This window comes from Aulonocara stuartgranti, assembly GCF_965226115.1.
Source record: "Aulonocara stuartgranti genome assembly, chromosome: 20".
Taxonomy (NCBI): Eukaryota; Metazoa; Chordata; class Actinopteri; order Cichliformes; family Cichlidae; genus Aulonocara; species Aulonocara stuartgranti.
In genome coordinates, this window is record NC_138956.1 from 25,332,125 (window position 1) to 25,350,372 (window position 18,248).

General features: G+C 38.7%; 1 protein-coding gene across 5 annotated transcripts in view; it reads right to left on the reverse strand.

Moving 5' to 3' along the window:
• The window catches only part of LOC309696737 (membrane-associated guanylate kinase, WW and PDZ domain-containing protein 1-like), a 92,764-nt gene extending 75,432 nt beyond the window's left edge, over positions 1 to 17,332 (reverse strand). For 3 of the 5 annotated variants that reach the window (XM_082518098.1, XM_082518096.1, XM_082518097.1), the window contains exon 1: positions 16,329 to 17,323. In XM_082518098.1, coding sequence (XP_082374224.1) covers positions 16,329 to 16,626 — 298 coding nt within the window. In that variant the 5' untranslated portion in view covers positions 16,627 to 17,323. Of the gene's footprint in view, positions 1 to 16,328 lie in introns of all 5 variants that reach the window. The other 2 variants (XM_082518099.1, XM_082518100.1) reach the window with 2 other exon arrangements.
• Between the last annotated feature and the right edge of the window lie 916 nt (positions 17,333 to 18,248).

The window sequence follows — 18,248 nt, forward strand, 5'->3', positions numbered from 1 at the left end:
AGATTTTCCTGTCAAATACTGGAACACCAAACTCAACACACTCCAGATGGCAGGATCTCTATTCTTATCCCTCGAGTTCATGTGTAATGTGAAGGAAAAACATTTCTTTGTGCCACGTTTCTAAAAAAAAAAAAAAGAAAAGAAAATGCACACAAAGCAACTATTTTAATACACCATTGTATCTGTTTTCCTCCCATGGGCAACATATGTTAAAAAAAAGATGCTTTGGGCCAGTTGAATCCTCCCTGATGCTGATAGAGAGCATCAGGCTACAGCTGTCGGTATGCAAGCGTGCCATCAGTTCTAACTGGCTGCTTCTGTTAAATGTCATTGCCTGCCTGGTCATGACACACACAAAGGGCCCCTCTGTCATTAATGTCCCCTCTTTCACAGGAGCCAATGACCACGGGCAATGAGACAGGGAAGAGATACGTGTCCCACCTCCTCTTTTAATTCCCCCACCTGTCGACTGCTGCAGCAGTCTGGAGCACATCACACCAGAGGGATGAACATTTCATCACCAGCCAGTATATGATGAAACACAATAAAACACAAGACAAGAAATTACCACATTAGGCTTGAATTATGGTTTATATGTATTTAGATGAAGGAGTGGAAAATGGGAAGCTTCTCCGCCCAGTGTAATAACCACTAATTTGTACCTTGAGGGCTGTAATTGAAGGGACTGCTTGTGCTGTTGATCCAGCACACAAACAAACCAGTGAAGTTCGCTCGAAGGGGAGAAGAGGAGACGGGACATCCAAAAAACTCTCTGCTATGTTAAACTAAGTAATAATGAATTTACCATATATGAAGCCCTACTTTTACAAAGATACCCTTCCTAACTTAGGGGTTATCCATCAAATATACAGGGCTCTGTATAGCTGAAAAACATGAGGACCCACAGGGAGATTCATTAAATTATAACCGTCATGTGAATTTCCTCACTTTGTAATGCAATGGCTACCAGGATTTTGTGCTGAGAGGTGGCAGTATCTCAGAAATGCCAGCTGTGCAAGTTTGTCAGAGGATTTAGCTAATATACTGAAAAAACAGTACTCCCAACCAGAAAGTGAGCAGGAATTACAGGATATAAAGTGGGTTCAATAAACCTTCTTGCAGACCGATAAGGGACAACAAAAAAAAGCAAGAATGTTTCACTTACAGATGAACACACAAACACACATAACACACATCAGACTGATACCTGGGGATCAGCAGCTGAGATAAGATTAAAGCCTGAGTCAGATCTAAAGTCCTTAGATCTGAGCAGCCAGTGTGGTTATTATGATGCTGAAAACCTTCACAGGTGCATTTCAGTCCTGGCTATTCAAAGAGAATCATCCTCAACACACAACACAAGCTCTCTTTCCTTAAAAAGAAGACACAAGAAAACAACGGGAAGACAGACGGGACAGTATGAAAGCATTATGTTTAGAGAAAAGAACTCGAAGAGACAATCAGTCAATCAAACGGTGCAGCAGAGCGTGAACAGAAAAAAAATCGGATGATCTGTTGTAGGATGCTGCCTCCCAAACTCATGCACCGCTTCTGGCTTTTGGTGATGCAATGTGATTTATTGGTTGGTTAAATCTAAGCATCCCCATGGGTGACAATTTAACAGATGGTCCAGAGAACAGAAGAGCTTGTCCCGTTTTGTAAGCGCAGTGTAGAAAACATGCAAAAATGGACCGACTTCAACCCAAAAAGATAAAAAAGACTCTTACAAACAAGAGACAAAATAATGAAGACAAAAAAATTGGAAGATTTACCACATGATGCACAAAAAGATGGCATTTTAAGCAACACAAGAACCTACGTCAAGTAAGGTTTTCTCTGCACATAAACCATCGGTGCTGAACTGCTTCAGACTAAAAGTCAATATATGTCTGTGTATAATGGTAGACTGCAGTCCTTCATACATCACTGACCATCAAACCATCAATTCCCCGACCTTCAGACTATAAGAAATCACAGATTCTCCTTCACAGCTGGACAGCACAAAAAAGGCTGGATCAGAGGGCCTTTAAAGACATGAAGAGGCAGTGTTTGCGGGGTTCATCATGCTGCCGTACCAAGCGAGTGGCGATGTGGACCCGTGAGCCTAAAGATGGGAAGTCTTCTGCAATGGAAATTATTAATATAAAACTTAATATTTCAGCTATTTTTAAAGCTATTTGTTGCTTTTTTCAGTCATATAAGAGAGCAAATCAGTTTTGGACTCACATTAAATAAAACAAGATCTTAACAACATGTGAAAGCGATTAAAGTTGACTTAAAAGTAAGAAAGGGGGGGGTCAAAAAACACAATAAAATCATAAGTTTTTCATTTAGAAATTTAACCACATATTACATCAGTCTGTTGAGATCACTACAATGAGATTAAGCACTGCTTCCCAATCACTTCTGCTTCTGTTAAGTTTAACTGCGAATGCTTTAAGTGCTTTAATACGACGTAGTGTTTGATATGATATAATGTGTCAAGTACTTGTGCTATTGAGCTCTCTTTTAATGAGGCTGCTGGTAATGGGTGACTGCATATCAACACTTATAATATCAACCAAAAGTAGGAGCAGTATTCATGAAGGAATCTGTTTTTTTTTAAAATAGGTTTTCAGATGTTTTCAGATTATAGTGAAGAACATTCTTGGGTGTCTTTTGTCATTACTTCCATTGTGGGTGTATTGTAGTCAAGGCTATTGTCACATGAATGTTTAAACCTAATTTGTAATCCCTTCCTTCCCACATACTTTACGTTAATATGACAAGAAGGGCCATGACAATAAGACTGGACCATTTCCAGTGCTTACTCAGGCATATTCAAGTCAGTGGTGTGTTCAAGATATAATACAAGGAAGGATGTGTTTTAATTGTCGCCAAACATAGTTAAGACCTTGTGGCTTTTTAACAGCTTTTCCTGTTGAAAACATGCACGACAAGCTACATATGGATAATGAAGCTGTCATTTTGTGTGGCGTGTGATTGCACTGTGCGGTTATTGCTGACCAGTTTGTTCAGTGTTTCATTTTGAGTGCTGCTTTCATCATTTGCAATGTTTCCAGTTGCATCTTTGATTGTGCAACTCTTTCCTCTTTTCCATGCTTCTCCAAAGACTTTGAGGTTTCTTTTTATAGACAAAAGTTACAACTATTAACTTTGCTTATGTATCTTATGAAACTATGTTCCCAATTAAATCAAAAGATGAAAAAGACTTAAAAGGGAATTAAAGAAAGAACCCTCAGAGTTGAACAACCTGTCTGGTGGAAATCCTCTATGTAAATTGTTACATTTTATATATGTATTCTTATTTCACCATGACAGCTGTGCAAACTTCATCTGCCGCAAAGTCACGCTAGAGACATAGCCTTTGAGTTTGTCGAATTAAAATAAGAAATGTATATATTAACGTGTCAGACATCTTCAACTTACCTAAGAAAGTCTGTTTGTGTTCAGTTTGATAGCAAAGTTATTTTCTGTTTGAATGTCAGGCGACAGCTTTATCTGAGAAAGTCCAGGTTTCATTTTTGTCATAACTGCAGACAGAGAAGGATCTTTAATCACCGAAATCATAACTGTGACACACCCAAGTGCTTCTATTTTTATCGTAGGAATTAAATAAACTCTTCAGTTCAGCTTTGCTATTCTTCACTAAAACTGTTACATGGCATTAAAACAATTGTTAAAGGTAGGGCAAAGCTCGATTTAAACAAAAGTAACTTAAAAATCCATTTTAAATCCACCTGTACGACAAACACTTGATCATTTTTTTAAAAGGGTTGCAAAAAAACATCTGTAATAGCAGAAATAGAAAGGTTGAAACCCTGTATTCATTTAGTCATGCATGCAAACTTTAATAATCAGCACAGAAAATCCTTTGCTTACACCTTACACTACTGAGAGCCACAGTATTATACACTTATTAAACCATACATCTACAGGCCAGTGGACACTCTTTCAAGGATGAGGATGTACACATCCTGGACAGAGAGCAACGAGTGTGAGCAGCGAGTCAGGGAGGCCATTTACGTGAAAAGGGAAAGACCACGTCTGAATCGTGGAGGGGGCTTAAGGGTACATCTTTCGCCATCTTACAATGCTGCGATTGCAGCCATTCCCCAAGTCTCTGTGAATGGTACTCGTGTCCACTGATCAGTGGTCTTTGATCAATGGTCATGAGAATTTCCATGTTAATGATCAAGGAACTGACCTCCCAGCCCATTGTTCATTCAGTGGTGCTAGTTTCATTTATTGTGCAAATGTAATGTTTATAAGATTGGGGAAACCTGCAGTCAGCTGAAGAAGTCACGTGGATGAGTGACGAAATGTTTCCCCCACTGAAAACGCTACGTCTAGATGAACACAATCAACCTTTTGGGATTTAATCATGCAGTATTATATTATATTATACCATATTATATTATATTGTACTTAATTTAAAGACGTGCCAAACTTCTTTTTCTTCCGCCATTCTGCAAATGTACAAGAATTGCTAACTTTAGGACTGAAGAACTAAATGTTCAGTGTATTAAATGTACAATTGGAGGACAGAAATAGATCTTTCTAATCTAGAAAGCTATATGGATTATGCTTTAATTAGTCCTATCCTCTATGCAACCAGCTCAGAACAAAGTATTTCTACTCTCTGTATGCCCAGCTCCCCCATGGGCACACCTCACCCCTGAGCACAGCCAGATGCTGCCAAATTGTGATGAACAGCTGCAGCCCAAGGTCAGTCCTTCCCTTGTACAGGCAGAAGCATGCAAACAGTCCCAGAAGGTGTCATGGATCTGTTTTATCTTAAAAGAACAGCAGGAACCGATATTTAGCTTTTATCATCGTATAATGTCTTCTGCTGAGAGTTTTAAAAATATCCCCCCTCCGTGTCTGCTCCTTATTTTAAAACAGTTATCTGAGGATATTTTGGTCAGACTTGCAGTGATGTTCAACTGATTAAACGGACTAAGCTACCATATATAACCTCACACAGAAGCTCTATATTGAGAACAGAAGTAAACATAAAAGAGTACAACATTATTTTTCTCCTGCAAACTTAATAAGATTCGAGCCAGCTTCAGGTCAGGTTTATAAAGGCAGTGTAACAAAAGAAGAGACACAGAGTGAGTTACACAAGCTGATGTTCAAAGTAAGTTTAGCTGACAATGACAGCTGGTAAAAGTGCTTCCATCAATTAACTCACTTTGACAAGGAGTCTAAATTTACAATACAGTGCTTCAGAACAGCTGTAAGAAAAACAGCACGTGGTCTGATATCTGGACGCATGCGTCAGATTGTAGTAAATTTGTACAATATTCTCCCTCAGTCCTCTCAGGCCAGAGGACTGAGGGAGAATATTGTAGTGATCATGACCCAAAACATGGACCAATGAAACACTGTGCAAACAGAAACAAATAAAGACAGATAAGAAGCAGACTGACTTTGACCACGATGATTGCACATAAAACGTGTCACAAAGCAGAATGTCTGGTTAATATTTTGAAACCAAACAGTAATACCTGGAATTGACTGACCATTAGCAACTCTGAAGCATGGCTATGTCAAGAAAAACACTTGCCTAACTAATGCAGTCGGCCATATGTTTTTCTTTCATTATTTCTCTGTCACTCTTTCGTGAAGCTACCAAAGATGTGTCCCTGCAGCACAAATCAGATTTATTGTTGTGGCCTTCCTTTCCTTCCTACTGTGACTAACTCAGACCACCACAGACGGAACTGTCTTCAAGCATCACAACAGTAATGAGAATATCAGATGGAGGAAGCCAGTTCCTGCAAAGCTTTGATGTAGATAAGGTGTCCTTCCACCCGTTACAAGTCACAAATATATGACTGGGAATAGAGTGGAAAATGTGAACACTGGGACCCACACACAGATGCACAGAGTTCATAAAGGTGTTTGAACCTTCTTCTCCACCTGTTCAAAGCTGTCAGGGCAATGGTCTGACAGGGCAAAAAGTCAGGGAACAAGATCATGGGAAAAGCAGGCTGGGTCTTCTGCACTTCCAAGATCAAAGTCAGCTCTGCTTACTGACTCCAGTCATTGTGTATTAGGTTGGGTTTAGGTGTAACATCGAGAAGAGAAACCTTTCCTTTGAGTTTACACGCCTGTAAGCCACAACACCCGCGTGACTAAAAACAATGATTACACTTCTGTCTTGTGCTCCAGTGTGCGCTGTAAGCTTCAAATAATGATTAAAACTCAACTGTGTAACACAAAGCAGTATTACAGAGAAAATATTTTTTTTTAATTGAGTTTTGCAGCTGACATTTAATTCGAATTAGCAGCCCTAGGAATGTAAAAATAAGCACTACTATGTCCCTACTATGCCAATATGTATATGTATATGCCATGCATATATGCATTATTTTATTGCAATGTTTTGGATTCAGCGTTATCATAGATGAATTTAGCACTAAGGTGCCCTACTTGTGTCAATTTTATTTCTATAGCACATTTAAACGCAACAAATTTGAGAGAAAACCATAGAAACCAGTTGTTTTGTTTATATAAATATGTGTTATTTGAAATGATGCTGTTCAGAAATTATGCAAAAACAACAGCGAATAAGAAAATTCTCCAGAATAAATCCACATGGTGCCAGCGTGCTCACAAAGTCTTTATTTATGATCCAAATAAGGTAATGTCATTAAAAAAAAGATAACGCAATTTTGATTGTCACTTTAAGAGACTGAGGTTAGCACAAATGTTTGCTAAGCCAAACAAAAGCCTGGACTCTGTGTACCAAAGCAGAATTAACAAGCTCAGCTTGCTGATGATGTTCCAGGAAAAGTATTTCATGTCAAAATTACTCACATGTTACCCAGAAATGATATATCATTGTAATAAAAGTTTGTGCACTGGTGTCAATTAACACAAACTTTCTGTTTTAATTTGTTTCAATAAAACAGGTGTTGATTCTGTGATAGAGAAACAGACATTAGAGGGAATTTCCAAATCGGTTTCCAAGGCAAGTTAACCTCTTACAGCATGAACTCACCAACCCTGTAAATCATTACATTTCAACAAGCAGGGCGGCCAGAGGATGAGTTGTAGAACAACAGCTTAATGTGTGTTACATACAGGAACATGTGCCCTTTCAGATTAAATGTGAACATTAAAGCCAGGATATGAGATGATGGTATAACTTGTTTTATATGCTGCAAAAACCTTAAAAGGTTGGGTTAGCCTCTCAAGCACTCACAAGCAATCCGAGTCCCTGGTGACTGACACACTAGAAGTACTGAAAGGATAAGGAGCAGAACAAAAAGCCTCTCCCTCAGTTCACATAATAAAAATAATGGTACATTTGTAGCAGTGTCTTATTTTACAAACAATCAAATGAGCGCTTTACTGAAATATTTTCATCTCAGCATGATGTTCTGCCCAGCTGATATAGAAACCTAGCTGATGACAGAGGAGCTTGAAGAAAATTAGAATGCTTCACACAGTATATGCAATTTGTTTCTTATATAAGGTGTAATTACTGTGCCTGAAAAACCACAACAAAACCAAAGAAACTTGCTAAAAGTAGAACTGTGATTCACGTGTATAAAAAAAGAGCTCTAATCGTACTTGATTCACTCCAGATGTATGATTGAGGAGCGAAGCTTAAATGTCAATTAATATCCAGTGTATGAGACTCTTGCGGTGAACATGCAGATGTGTGCTTGATTGACTGTAGAGGATCGTGTATGAGCGCCACTGCATGTGCAGGGACTGCCTGAAAGGGAAAATCTAGTGGAAAGACCTTAAAACTTCATCAGTGTGTTTATTTCCCTGGATCACCTGCTTTCAAGCAGCCAATCAGAGCAAAGATAGACTACGTCAGTAGCATTGAGAGGAAAAACCTTTCAGTAGTAATGTAAAATAGGTTGTTCTGACTGGCTACTGCACCAGTTTATTAAAACACACAGTACATAAATCTAAGCACCTCCACTGAAACTGAATCCATCCTGCTCACAGCTTCAGAGCCGTTTGCTGAGTTTGCTGAGTCATAGTCACGTTCTTAACTCAATGAAGTGATGCCTAACAAGGGACTATTTCATACACATGTGCAGCACATAGTTTATTTACCAGTTGATCAGCGCTTTTCGCTCTAAATGAGTATTTTCTTGTGATACTATTTAAAATCTAAAAACCTCTTATTTTGCTACTTGTGTCACCAGGCTGAAAAAGTGAATATTTGTGTGCACTATAATGTTTGCAGGCTATGGCAGGACAAATCAAAGACATTCGTGTGCTGAGTATATTCTTCGGACAGCTCTTCTTCACGAAATTCCCAGAAGACGCACAGCCCTACAGGCAAACGTCAAGGAACAAAAGTTTCTGTAGAAACCAAAAACAATAGATTACTTAAAAGAGCGTATCCATATTACCAAATACCTGCACCACTTCCCTGTTTCAACCCAACTGTACTCAGGAAGAAAAAAGCAATATAAATCCAATCTATCTAAACAGGTCTTATAACACCCACTCTATTTATCAGTGATGATTCAAATTGCAAAATGTCCAGTGCAAACAAGGCTTATTTGGCTTTTTTACACATTTAGTGCATCTGGTATCATGTTTAGTGTATATAATACATTGCTTACACCTGAAGGCCTTTCAACCTTACACCGAATCATACTCTGCTTCCATGGAGCTCAAAAAAAATGACTAAGCACTCCAAGATGTTTATGTGTATCATAAAGAATTGCTGACACTGAAAACACTATTTAAATATTGTAGCTGAACACTACATGTTGATGTTTGCAGGTGCTTATTTAGCCACATGACCAAAAAGGGCCCGTATTTGCCATTTAGCTCTGTTTTTTGATGGTTTCACATACTAGTTATTGTGAAATAAGATTTTATATATATTCAGATAGATAATAGCATATGAGAGGTACTCCAGAAAACAGCACAGTAACAAAGGAGAAAAAAGACAGCAACACAGAGAGAAATAAATAACCTCAGCTGAGTTCAAACTCCTATACTGATCAAGTATTACTGGTAATGTGCATGTCTGTATGCAGATGAAGGTGAAATAATGATCTCAAAAAAGATAATGTCAGTTTTAGATTAAGTAAAACTATCAGAAGCACAGGCGTGGCCTCTAAATGGGGACAAACCACAAACATAGAGTCTGCAGTTGGTCCTGAAATATAAACCATTTGAAATTATGAAGAAATATGTCATTTCTAAGTAACAATAATAGATAAACCAATTTAAAAATAGATATTCAAAATTTGATTTATTTTTTCTGATTCCAAATTTACTTGCACATTTACATGTGTTCACCCTGGTGTTATCATTCGTGTTCTTTATTTTATGACTGGGTTTCATTTTTTCTTGTCTCGAAACTACTAAGACATTATATGTAAACATTTCTGCAACAAAAAACATTTTTCCTTTTAGTTTGGGCTGAAATTTGTCTCTCTTTTTTTTTTTTTTTCATAATTGTGACTAAAAAGCCTGTAAAAGATTTGCTTAGAGATCGTGGAGTAACACACTGGTGCAGAGAATTTCCATGTTGAAGCTTCAAGTTCACCATCTTGTTTTCTGAGGTCTGAAAAGACCACATTTTTGAGAAAATGAATTGTTAAGCTATCAGCCAGTGTGCTTGGTTCATGATCTATGGATGTATTGTCTGCTAATCAGTTCTAAGCAGCAAATAAAATAAAATGACCAACACTGGAGACGTTTGCTCTTTGTGCATTTGTCCACACTGCAAACCATTTTTCTTTAAACTTTTTTTGATCAGACGGATAAATTAAATTAAAAATCCTCCAAAAGTTGCCGATTTCTTCTTTGGAGTTAACCAACCTAACATGTGGTACTACATCTGACTCACTTTTTATAGCCAACCTCAATTGGCCATTTAATTTATTTATTTTATTGGCTTCATTTCTCAGTCTTTGAAGTTGCTGTTTGAAGAAACAGGAAAGTGATGAGTATTTTTTTTTTGTTAGACATTTAGCTGAATGCATTTTGCAAATCTACATACAGTAACACACTGCCCGCAATGCTTTTTCTGTGTGCAATGATAAGCAAGAGTAAATCAGTGAGCACTTTTTACACCCAGAAGGCTCTTCATGCTTGTTACAGCTTTGCTGTGGAGGAGTATCTCTTCATGAACCTAATGACATGAATTTACCCTTCTTTATCACCACGGCATTCCTTTCAAGCTGAGGTCATTGGAAACAAATGAAGCACATTTTTTATGATGAGAACTGCACAGTCTGAAAAGCTGTCACTTTATCAACCATACACTTGGATATGTTTTTTTCTACACAGCATTTTCTTATGAAAGCTGGTTGTAGATGTCAAAAAGCTCCTGTTATTCCAAGCACTGAAAATAAATTCAGTGATCACAGAAATCACCGAATGGATCTTCACTCAAATTACACTCAAGGTCATATTTGTCATTTTACAAGCACTTTTCAATTTTCAAAGCATAACCTTCATGCACACTACATAATTGTTGCTAATGATCAGCTGAATAGTATTCCCCTCAAACTTGGAAAGTCATTAACATAACAATTCTTGATGCTGATAAATTTTGCATGCTCAAAATGATCCACGAGAAGAACTTCATAAAATATCAAATGATATGATAACTTCAAATCTCACTTTGTCAAAGACTTTGCATATCACTTGCATCTCGCTAGACGGGGATGATCAGAATCTTATTGGTAATGACCATGGAGCGTGAGCCTGTTGGTTGACCCCCCTGTTGGTGGTTAGTACTGTAGGTACCATGCGAGCTTACCAAGCAGGACTGTCAAAATAACTGATACTCAGACACTAGTTTACATTTTACCACTGAGAAGGTTCACCTTCAAACACAAAAAATTTACTGATATGGTCCTGAGACTTATGAAGTGAAACAACATGGCCATACTTTAATATACTGACAGCAGTTCAGCTTAAAATACATTAAATGATTTTTTAAGAAAATATCTGGTTGATTCATTGATAGTGCGATAAGTATTAGTCCTCATGCCAAAATATAACACTAACATCAGTAAATTGCCTTCTGTAAAGTTAAATATCAAAACACAAGCAAAGAATAAGCAAAGCACGAATTATACATCTGACACTGTATGTCAGGTTTTGTATGGTTTGATATATGCAAAAATAATGTACACCCGACAAGCCACTTTTGCAAGGCTAAAGAGTACAAAGAATGAATGTCTTTGCCTGAGAGAGCATCACATGCACAGCACTGGTTTTTTCTTGTAACCCTTCTGGCCTGCACTCCATCCTAACCTCATTGTTACGACACCTGAGGCAAAGTCTGTGAATTGCACAGCCATTTGTTCAAGCTTGAATGACACAAGCTGCTTATGTGCTCCTTGTATAGTTCCTTCACTGGTGCGCTGCCTTTATTAACATTCATCAAGTAAAACTGCAGCATATAAACCATAAAAAAGCATACAGTATGAGTCACAAGAAAGTACGGCTATATTTACACTTATTTTGAAGACATCCACAGTAACATTTCTTATAATGTCAAAATCTTATTCTGTGCACACACAAAAAGCATAAGTGTGAAAAGACAGGAACACACAAAACATCTTAGAGGCCTCACTGCTGTCTAAAACAGCTGTCTAAAACAGAGCTCTTAAAGAGAAGGCGATTAAGGAAAGGAAAGGAAAAAGCAGAAGGAACAGAGCCCCTGACAAGCCTTTCAAGGATATACTTACATGCAGTCGGTTGCTTTTAATCAAGACTGACAAAGTCTTCGTCCTTAAAAAATGCAAGGAACTTGCATTCTGGAATAAGCCTGTAAGGGAAGAGCTCTGCGTCTGCAAACACTGTCATGATGCCTGTAAGCCTTTTTAACCACACATAAAAGATAGTGTAACCTTTAAATCCCAGTCAGTTTTAAACATAGAATTTAAAGGCAAGCTACAATTAAATCCAGTTTTGCTAAGTATACTTTCTATTTGTTTCCCCATATAATCTATTTATAACAGATGGATGCAGCCATATCACACATTTATTTGTGAATACAGTTTTGAAGCCAGTCTTCATTTTTAGAGCTAGAAGTAATTATTTGGATAAGAGGCGGGTTGATCCATCATAAGCTAATACTAGTGAGGTAAGTTGAATCCATAAACTGTATGGACTGCACAGACACATACATTTGCTTATTAATTAATTATAAATAGAATATTACACTTATTGTACCAGGTAAACCTAGAAACACACTATTGGTCTGTCTATGTGAGGACCATCAACAACACATCAAATGGCACCAACCGCTCTGAAATCATCACATACAAAAGGCAGGACCCATAGGCTTCACGCTGTACTACTTTACTGACATTTATCAGCATGCGCCTCAGTATGAGGTCCAGTAAAGGTCAATGGTTGTCCCTCAACATCTGAAATAGAAATGGCAAAAACAGCAAAAATGCTTTTTTTGGGACCGTCACAATCGGTCAATGTCAGAAAAGCTTGTTGCAAATGGGAGTTTTAATGCAGTGTTTGTTTAACATAGTGAAGACTAAATCTGACAAGGTAGGTTAGGTTTAGATCGGCAAAGGTATAGTCAAAAATGACTAAAGAAAACTGTCCCAGCAAGGAGTCAAATTCTTATCTTCTGTTTGAAGGTCATATGATCGCCTCTCGATGTTGACTTGTAGGTTATTCTTCTTCCCCGTGTTGAAAGGAGGTAACTTAACCGTGGTGAGAAAGGGTTCCTGACTATGCATCAGTTTAAAACTAGTCTGGAGAGAGAATGCGTTGTAACAACACAGTCAAGAGGTCGAGTCCAGTGACTCAACATAGCTGACGTGACATCCAGCAGAACCACGAATCATCCAAAGTGGTCACGCCCATCATCAGGCGACTTTTAACCCTTAGTACAAAAAGTTGTGAATTTTATAGAAACTCACAAACTTATGCACTTGAACAGGGGGTCTATTTCTGTACTATTGTGTGGACCCAAACTAAAGTTTGCATTTGAATAACTGCAATTTTCTTTTGAGCATCAAAAATCTGAGTGGAAGTAACAGAAATCTGACCAAAAAAGAATGAACTATATCAAATAAGTTTTCATCACTGTCTGAGTATATAATGTTATGAATAAATAAAGTGAATGTCCTCAACCATGTGATGTTTGACTGGCTTTTATCATTTGGTTGTGCCCACTTCTGCTGCAATGGTTTGAAAAGCACCCAGCTAGAAAAGTTGTGCCTGAAGCTATTTATCTAGATGTGCACAACTTCTAAAATTTGCATAACGCAACACTGGATTGGCTCATATTTCATTATAAGAACATTTAAATAAAGAACTGAACAACATATATCTTTAATAGTGTTTTATTGCCACTGAAGAAAATATGAAAATGGAAACATTATGTGTTTAGCATATAGAAATGAGTAAACTCAATCAAAGCAGCCAGGTGTGCTCCCAAATGGGAATTATGATTAACTGGTGAGTCTGGTGATACTAAATGTACACACAGGTAGCTGTTAGTGACTGTTTGTAAGGACAGATGCTTACTATCACAATCGTTTAAGGACTACACAGATAATCTTGTTAATAACTATACCACACTGCATCCAAGGACTGAGCAGGGTGATGACAGAAAGCAAGAGAAGGTCTAAAGGACTAACTAAAAAGGTAAAAAACTTAAAATTTTATGTGTAAAAGTCTAGCCAGTGTCATCAGAGTGTTCCATTAAGAGCTCATCTCCACCTCCCAGGAATGCCTGGCATCTAGCAGACTGGCCTGATTCCCCTCTGTCTGGCTAAGGTTCAACACAAGATCTAAGGGGAGTAAGGGCTACTTCAGATCAGACAGCCTGACACCTGGCCCAGACCCTCTCATGATCATAAACCCCCAGACTCTTGGCTGCTGGAGGGCATCGTGGTTCTCTTAAAAGACAAATAATTCAACTGTTGAGAAGACTGTTCACACCCACACAGTTTCATTCACTATCACTCTTGTTAGTCTAGTATTACTAAATGACCTGATATAGAACTGTTGCGCTTTTACAGACACTAAAAGATGTCAGGCTATTATAATTGCCTCTATTTAACCAGGAAGTCCCATTGAGAGCAAATCTCCTTTACAAGGGAGACCTGGCCAAGGTAGCAGCCATTCAAGCTCAAAACACAGTGACAACAAAACCTTTCATCACTGAGCTGGATTCAACCGATGATAACAGAGAAGAGCTGCGTAAGTAGGTCACAGTCATAAGATGTCTCGAAGAACTCCTTCTTTGGACTTTAACCTGAAAGTTATGCCACATCAGAAAACTATTTTATTCGCCTGACCTTTGTAAGTATCACTGTTGTTAAAACATCTGAAGTAACCACAGCCCTCTGGAAGGGCTAAAAAGGAAAGTATGGGCCAATTGCCTCGGAGTGTTTTCCTTTATGGTTTACTTTGTTTTTATTTCGGGTTGAATGAGCTGGAGGTTTTCAGAGGGGAGAGGTGCGGAGCAAACATTCAACATGAGGTGAAAGAGGCAGATGGATACAGTTGTTGTAAATACCAAAGGAGTAAAGTTATTGTGATCTGGCAGAGTTAGCAGCTGTAGCTGTGATACTAGACGCTTTGCAGTTTGGTTACTTTGAAGCCTGTTGTACTTATAAGCCACAATTTACATTTACTGGGCACACCCTCTCTGCCTTATAACCATAAAAAGAATTATCAATCCAAAGATAAAGTTTACAGTTATTTACTGTCAATAGTCATTAGACACATATGATAACTATCTTATTTTCCTTTTTAAAATTTTTTTTTTTACCACTTTGTTCTGGGTAAATAAAGTAAGTAAAAAACAAACTAACTAAAGAAAACCAAAACAAATCACCCTTTTTAAAAATCTTTCTGACCTCTATTGAACAGGTTTTTTAACATGTTATTTGCTGAGTATTCTACAGCTTTTTTTTTAAAGCGTCAGGCATCAAGATCTCACAAGTTTAATATTCCACACTCTCTGCAGGAATGCTCAGGTTTATTTCAGGTGTTTTTTTTGTGCATTCCTCTGAGGGAGCGACACACCTGTGGGCACCGTCTACTTGCACATGCTGATTGTGTTTCCACCTACAGTACCGAGGTGATGTGGTCTCGTGTAATACGACCCACAGCTTTCTGGAATGAAAAGCAGAGAGATCTGATCTGTCTCAACGGCCTGTCATCTGGTCTGGGACAACTTGGATCGCTATCCCTTACCGGTTCTGCATGGGAGCCCAGTGGACTGCCAGGCACAATGAAAGCCTTGTGAGCTACTCGGATAATCAAAGACTATCCCCCTCCTTTAATTAAGAGACAAGGAGAATCTGCTGACTAATGCAAGAAACTAATGACAGATGGGCCAAGATATCCTTTATGTCTATGCGTTGAGTGTTTCCATAGGAGTTAAGAATAATTAGAAAACTATTGGATCACTGTGGATATTAAAAATGTCCCATGATGCAAACATGCTCTGATTATGTGTCAAACAAATGCCAGTTCTGCAAACACAGAGCGGCATTAGTGCTGAGCTCTTGTCCCTGAGGTCGAGACTTCAGTTTCAGAGGTGAAACATTCACTGTGGAGCCACTAATGGACATACAGTACAAAGATGCTACACTGACACTACCCACAGTTATATAACACAGTTAATGATTTCCCCAGAGAGGAGGCACTGCAAGCTTTGTTAAACAGTGAATGTTTGGAAAGAGACGCTCGGAATAAAAATATCACAATAAAATCTGATTTATAAATAGTTTTGGGGGGTGGGGTGGGGGGGGGGGGGGGGGGGTGTTCCGAATATTGCAGCTTCCAAAATAACCTTATCCAATAACAAACAAAGAAACAAGTTCAAGTTTAACTTTGAGGCCTCAGGACTGTCTCACATGTTCTACTCCTTAGAAAATCTAAAATAAATAAACAAATAAAGAGACAAGATTTAGAATTAGTGGCAGCCCTAGAAACAGGAACATTTTAAAGTGTTGGAGTATTATAGGTGGTCTAATCTGTGACGCTCCAAGTCTGACCCAGAGTGGCTTTAGCAATATTAGACAAATGGGGGCAGGATGACTGTCAGGGCAGCTTCATGTCAAATCCAGTGAAGACTCCAGGCTGCTGAGGAGGGATGAGCAGCAGAAGCAGCAGCAGCATCAGCAGCTCTCCTCTGCCCTAATTCACTCACATCCCCATTTTGTTACTGTATATGAGCTTTTTGCACCACAGCTGTACAACAGCCACCACTGGCTTTCATCAGCTGCTTTGTATGTGTACATTAGTCACTATCCCACACACCTGTCATACGCACGCGCGTGCATGCATGTATGCAAACATGCATCACTTTTTTTAAATGGCTGACTTACCTTGGCGCACAGTTTTCAATCTTACGGGACCTTTGCAGCAACTGATCACAGTAAAAATGTCATACAGAGGTAATCCAGACACAGACAGCCCCTCGACTTCCAAGAGCAGTTCTCCTTCGCTAAGTTTGCCGTCCTGATAAACCACAGCATCCTCTTTAACTTGCCCGATGTATGGAAACTCTCCATTCTCAGCTCCGCCGCGCAGCTCTACATTCAGCTCCCCGTACGCGTCCCGGATGACCGCGCACTCGTTTACTTTGGTGATCCAGTGGTTCTTCCTCTGAATGACTTTTGACATGGTGATTCAGGTCCAAACCAAACCCGTTAGATCCGAGGAACGGTGCAAAAATCATCCGATTCACAGCCCTGAAACTGTCCCAGAAAGAAAACTTTAGTGTGTTTGCGTCCAATCTGGAGAATTTTCACTCTTCTCCTGAGCCAAGACATCCTCCTGCCAGTGCATGTAAATATCACAGTGTCTCAAAATCCAGATGGTTGTTGCTTCTGATGTTGTTTCCGCATCTTTCACAACAGCACACGCTCTGATTCCTCGCAGTGGGATCTAATCCGCTCTCAGATTGTCAGCTTTACATTCAAAGACTCTTCTCCTCATTCATCGTTTAATTCTGCCCCCTTCCTTTAACTATTTGGCACTTTTTAAACTTTCTACTAAGAATAAAAATGTTTATGTTCACCTATCCCGTGAGCAGGTTGAGCTTTTCACACAAACCAGCGGCGCCTTTAAGCAGGTATAACACGACAATTCATCTCATTTGCTCCTGGGGCTGGGGATCGACAACTAGTGGAAGGGGGCGCATGCGTCCAGCTGCTACTCCACGAGGAAAAATCCTACCCGGCCCACACCTACCGGGTCCTAAGCTCCTCCCCGCCTGCCGGCCCGCAAACGGATTACAACGATCTCTGCGTCTAATCCCCCGCGAGATCCAGCCTGTTGTCTTTATTCACAAATAAAGGAAACACACAGTGGGGGCCGATTCTCTCTGAACACGAAAGAGCTGCATGTTTATTAGCGCTCTTGGTTCAAAGTCCAAAACCGGAAGTTATGTAACACATCATGAACCATAAACGGGTAAATTCAGTCACACCTTGGCTGTTAACTGGTGTTTCAATGCAGTACAAACTCAAGTTAAAACTGTACTTTACATTCAGTGGTGTCGCCTTAAGTTGTTAAAGAGTTCTGAAACACGAAAGATCCGCGTATAGTTAAATAAAATCGCCGCAGGAAACCACAAACAAACAACAAAAAGATTAATAAACGGTAAGTAAATGCCTTGACTTAAGAAAAAAAACTACTTGAGTATAATGTTATAGAACAATTATAGTTGGCATAGACTGACATTAACGAGTCACAGAAAAGAAAACTGGAAAAATGTATGATCAGCACAATTCAGTAAAACTTTATACATAGTAAAGAATTTAATGTGTTTTAGCATGTAATATTTAATGTGTTAACCAAACATATAAATCACAATCTGTAAAGTTAAACTAGATTATTAGTGGAGAAAACCAAATCCAGTGTTATTCTACATTTTTTACTCTACTAAAAAAATACATACAAAATATATAATTTTCAGCACTTATGATCTCAGAGGTAGATACATGTATTACTTTATGTCCCAGACAGCAAGCAGTTGCTGCTTATTAAGAATGTTACCCTTTTGTTGAGTTGGTGGTATAAACACTGTGGCTTGCAGGAATGTGCGAACCTGTGGAGGATGCTGCTTGGTCACCATTTCCAAGAACAATTCATAACATGCATTTTGGAAGTAAAAACCTAAAGTAGCAGTTTCATGAAAATCCTTGAAACAGATTCACAAGAGAGTACCAGAGCAACTTCCACCATGTTCCTGTCAACTTCAAAGAGAGGAAGTCACTCAAAAGAATCAAAGAGAGTTTGGA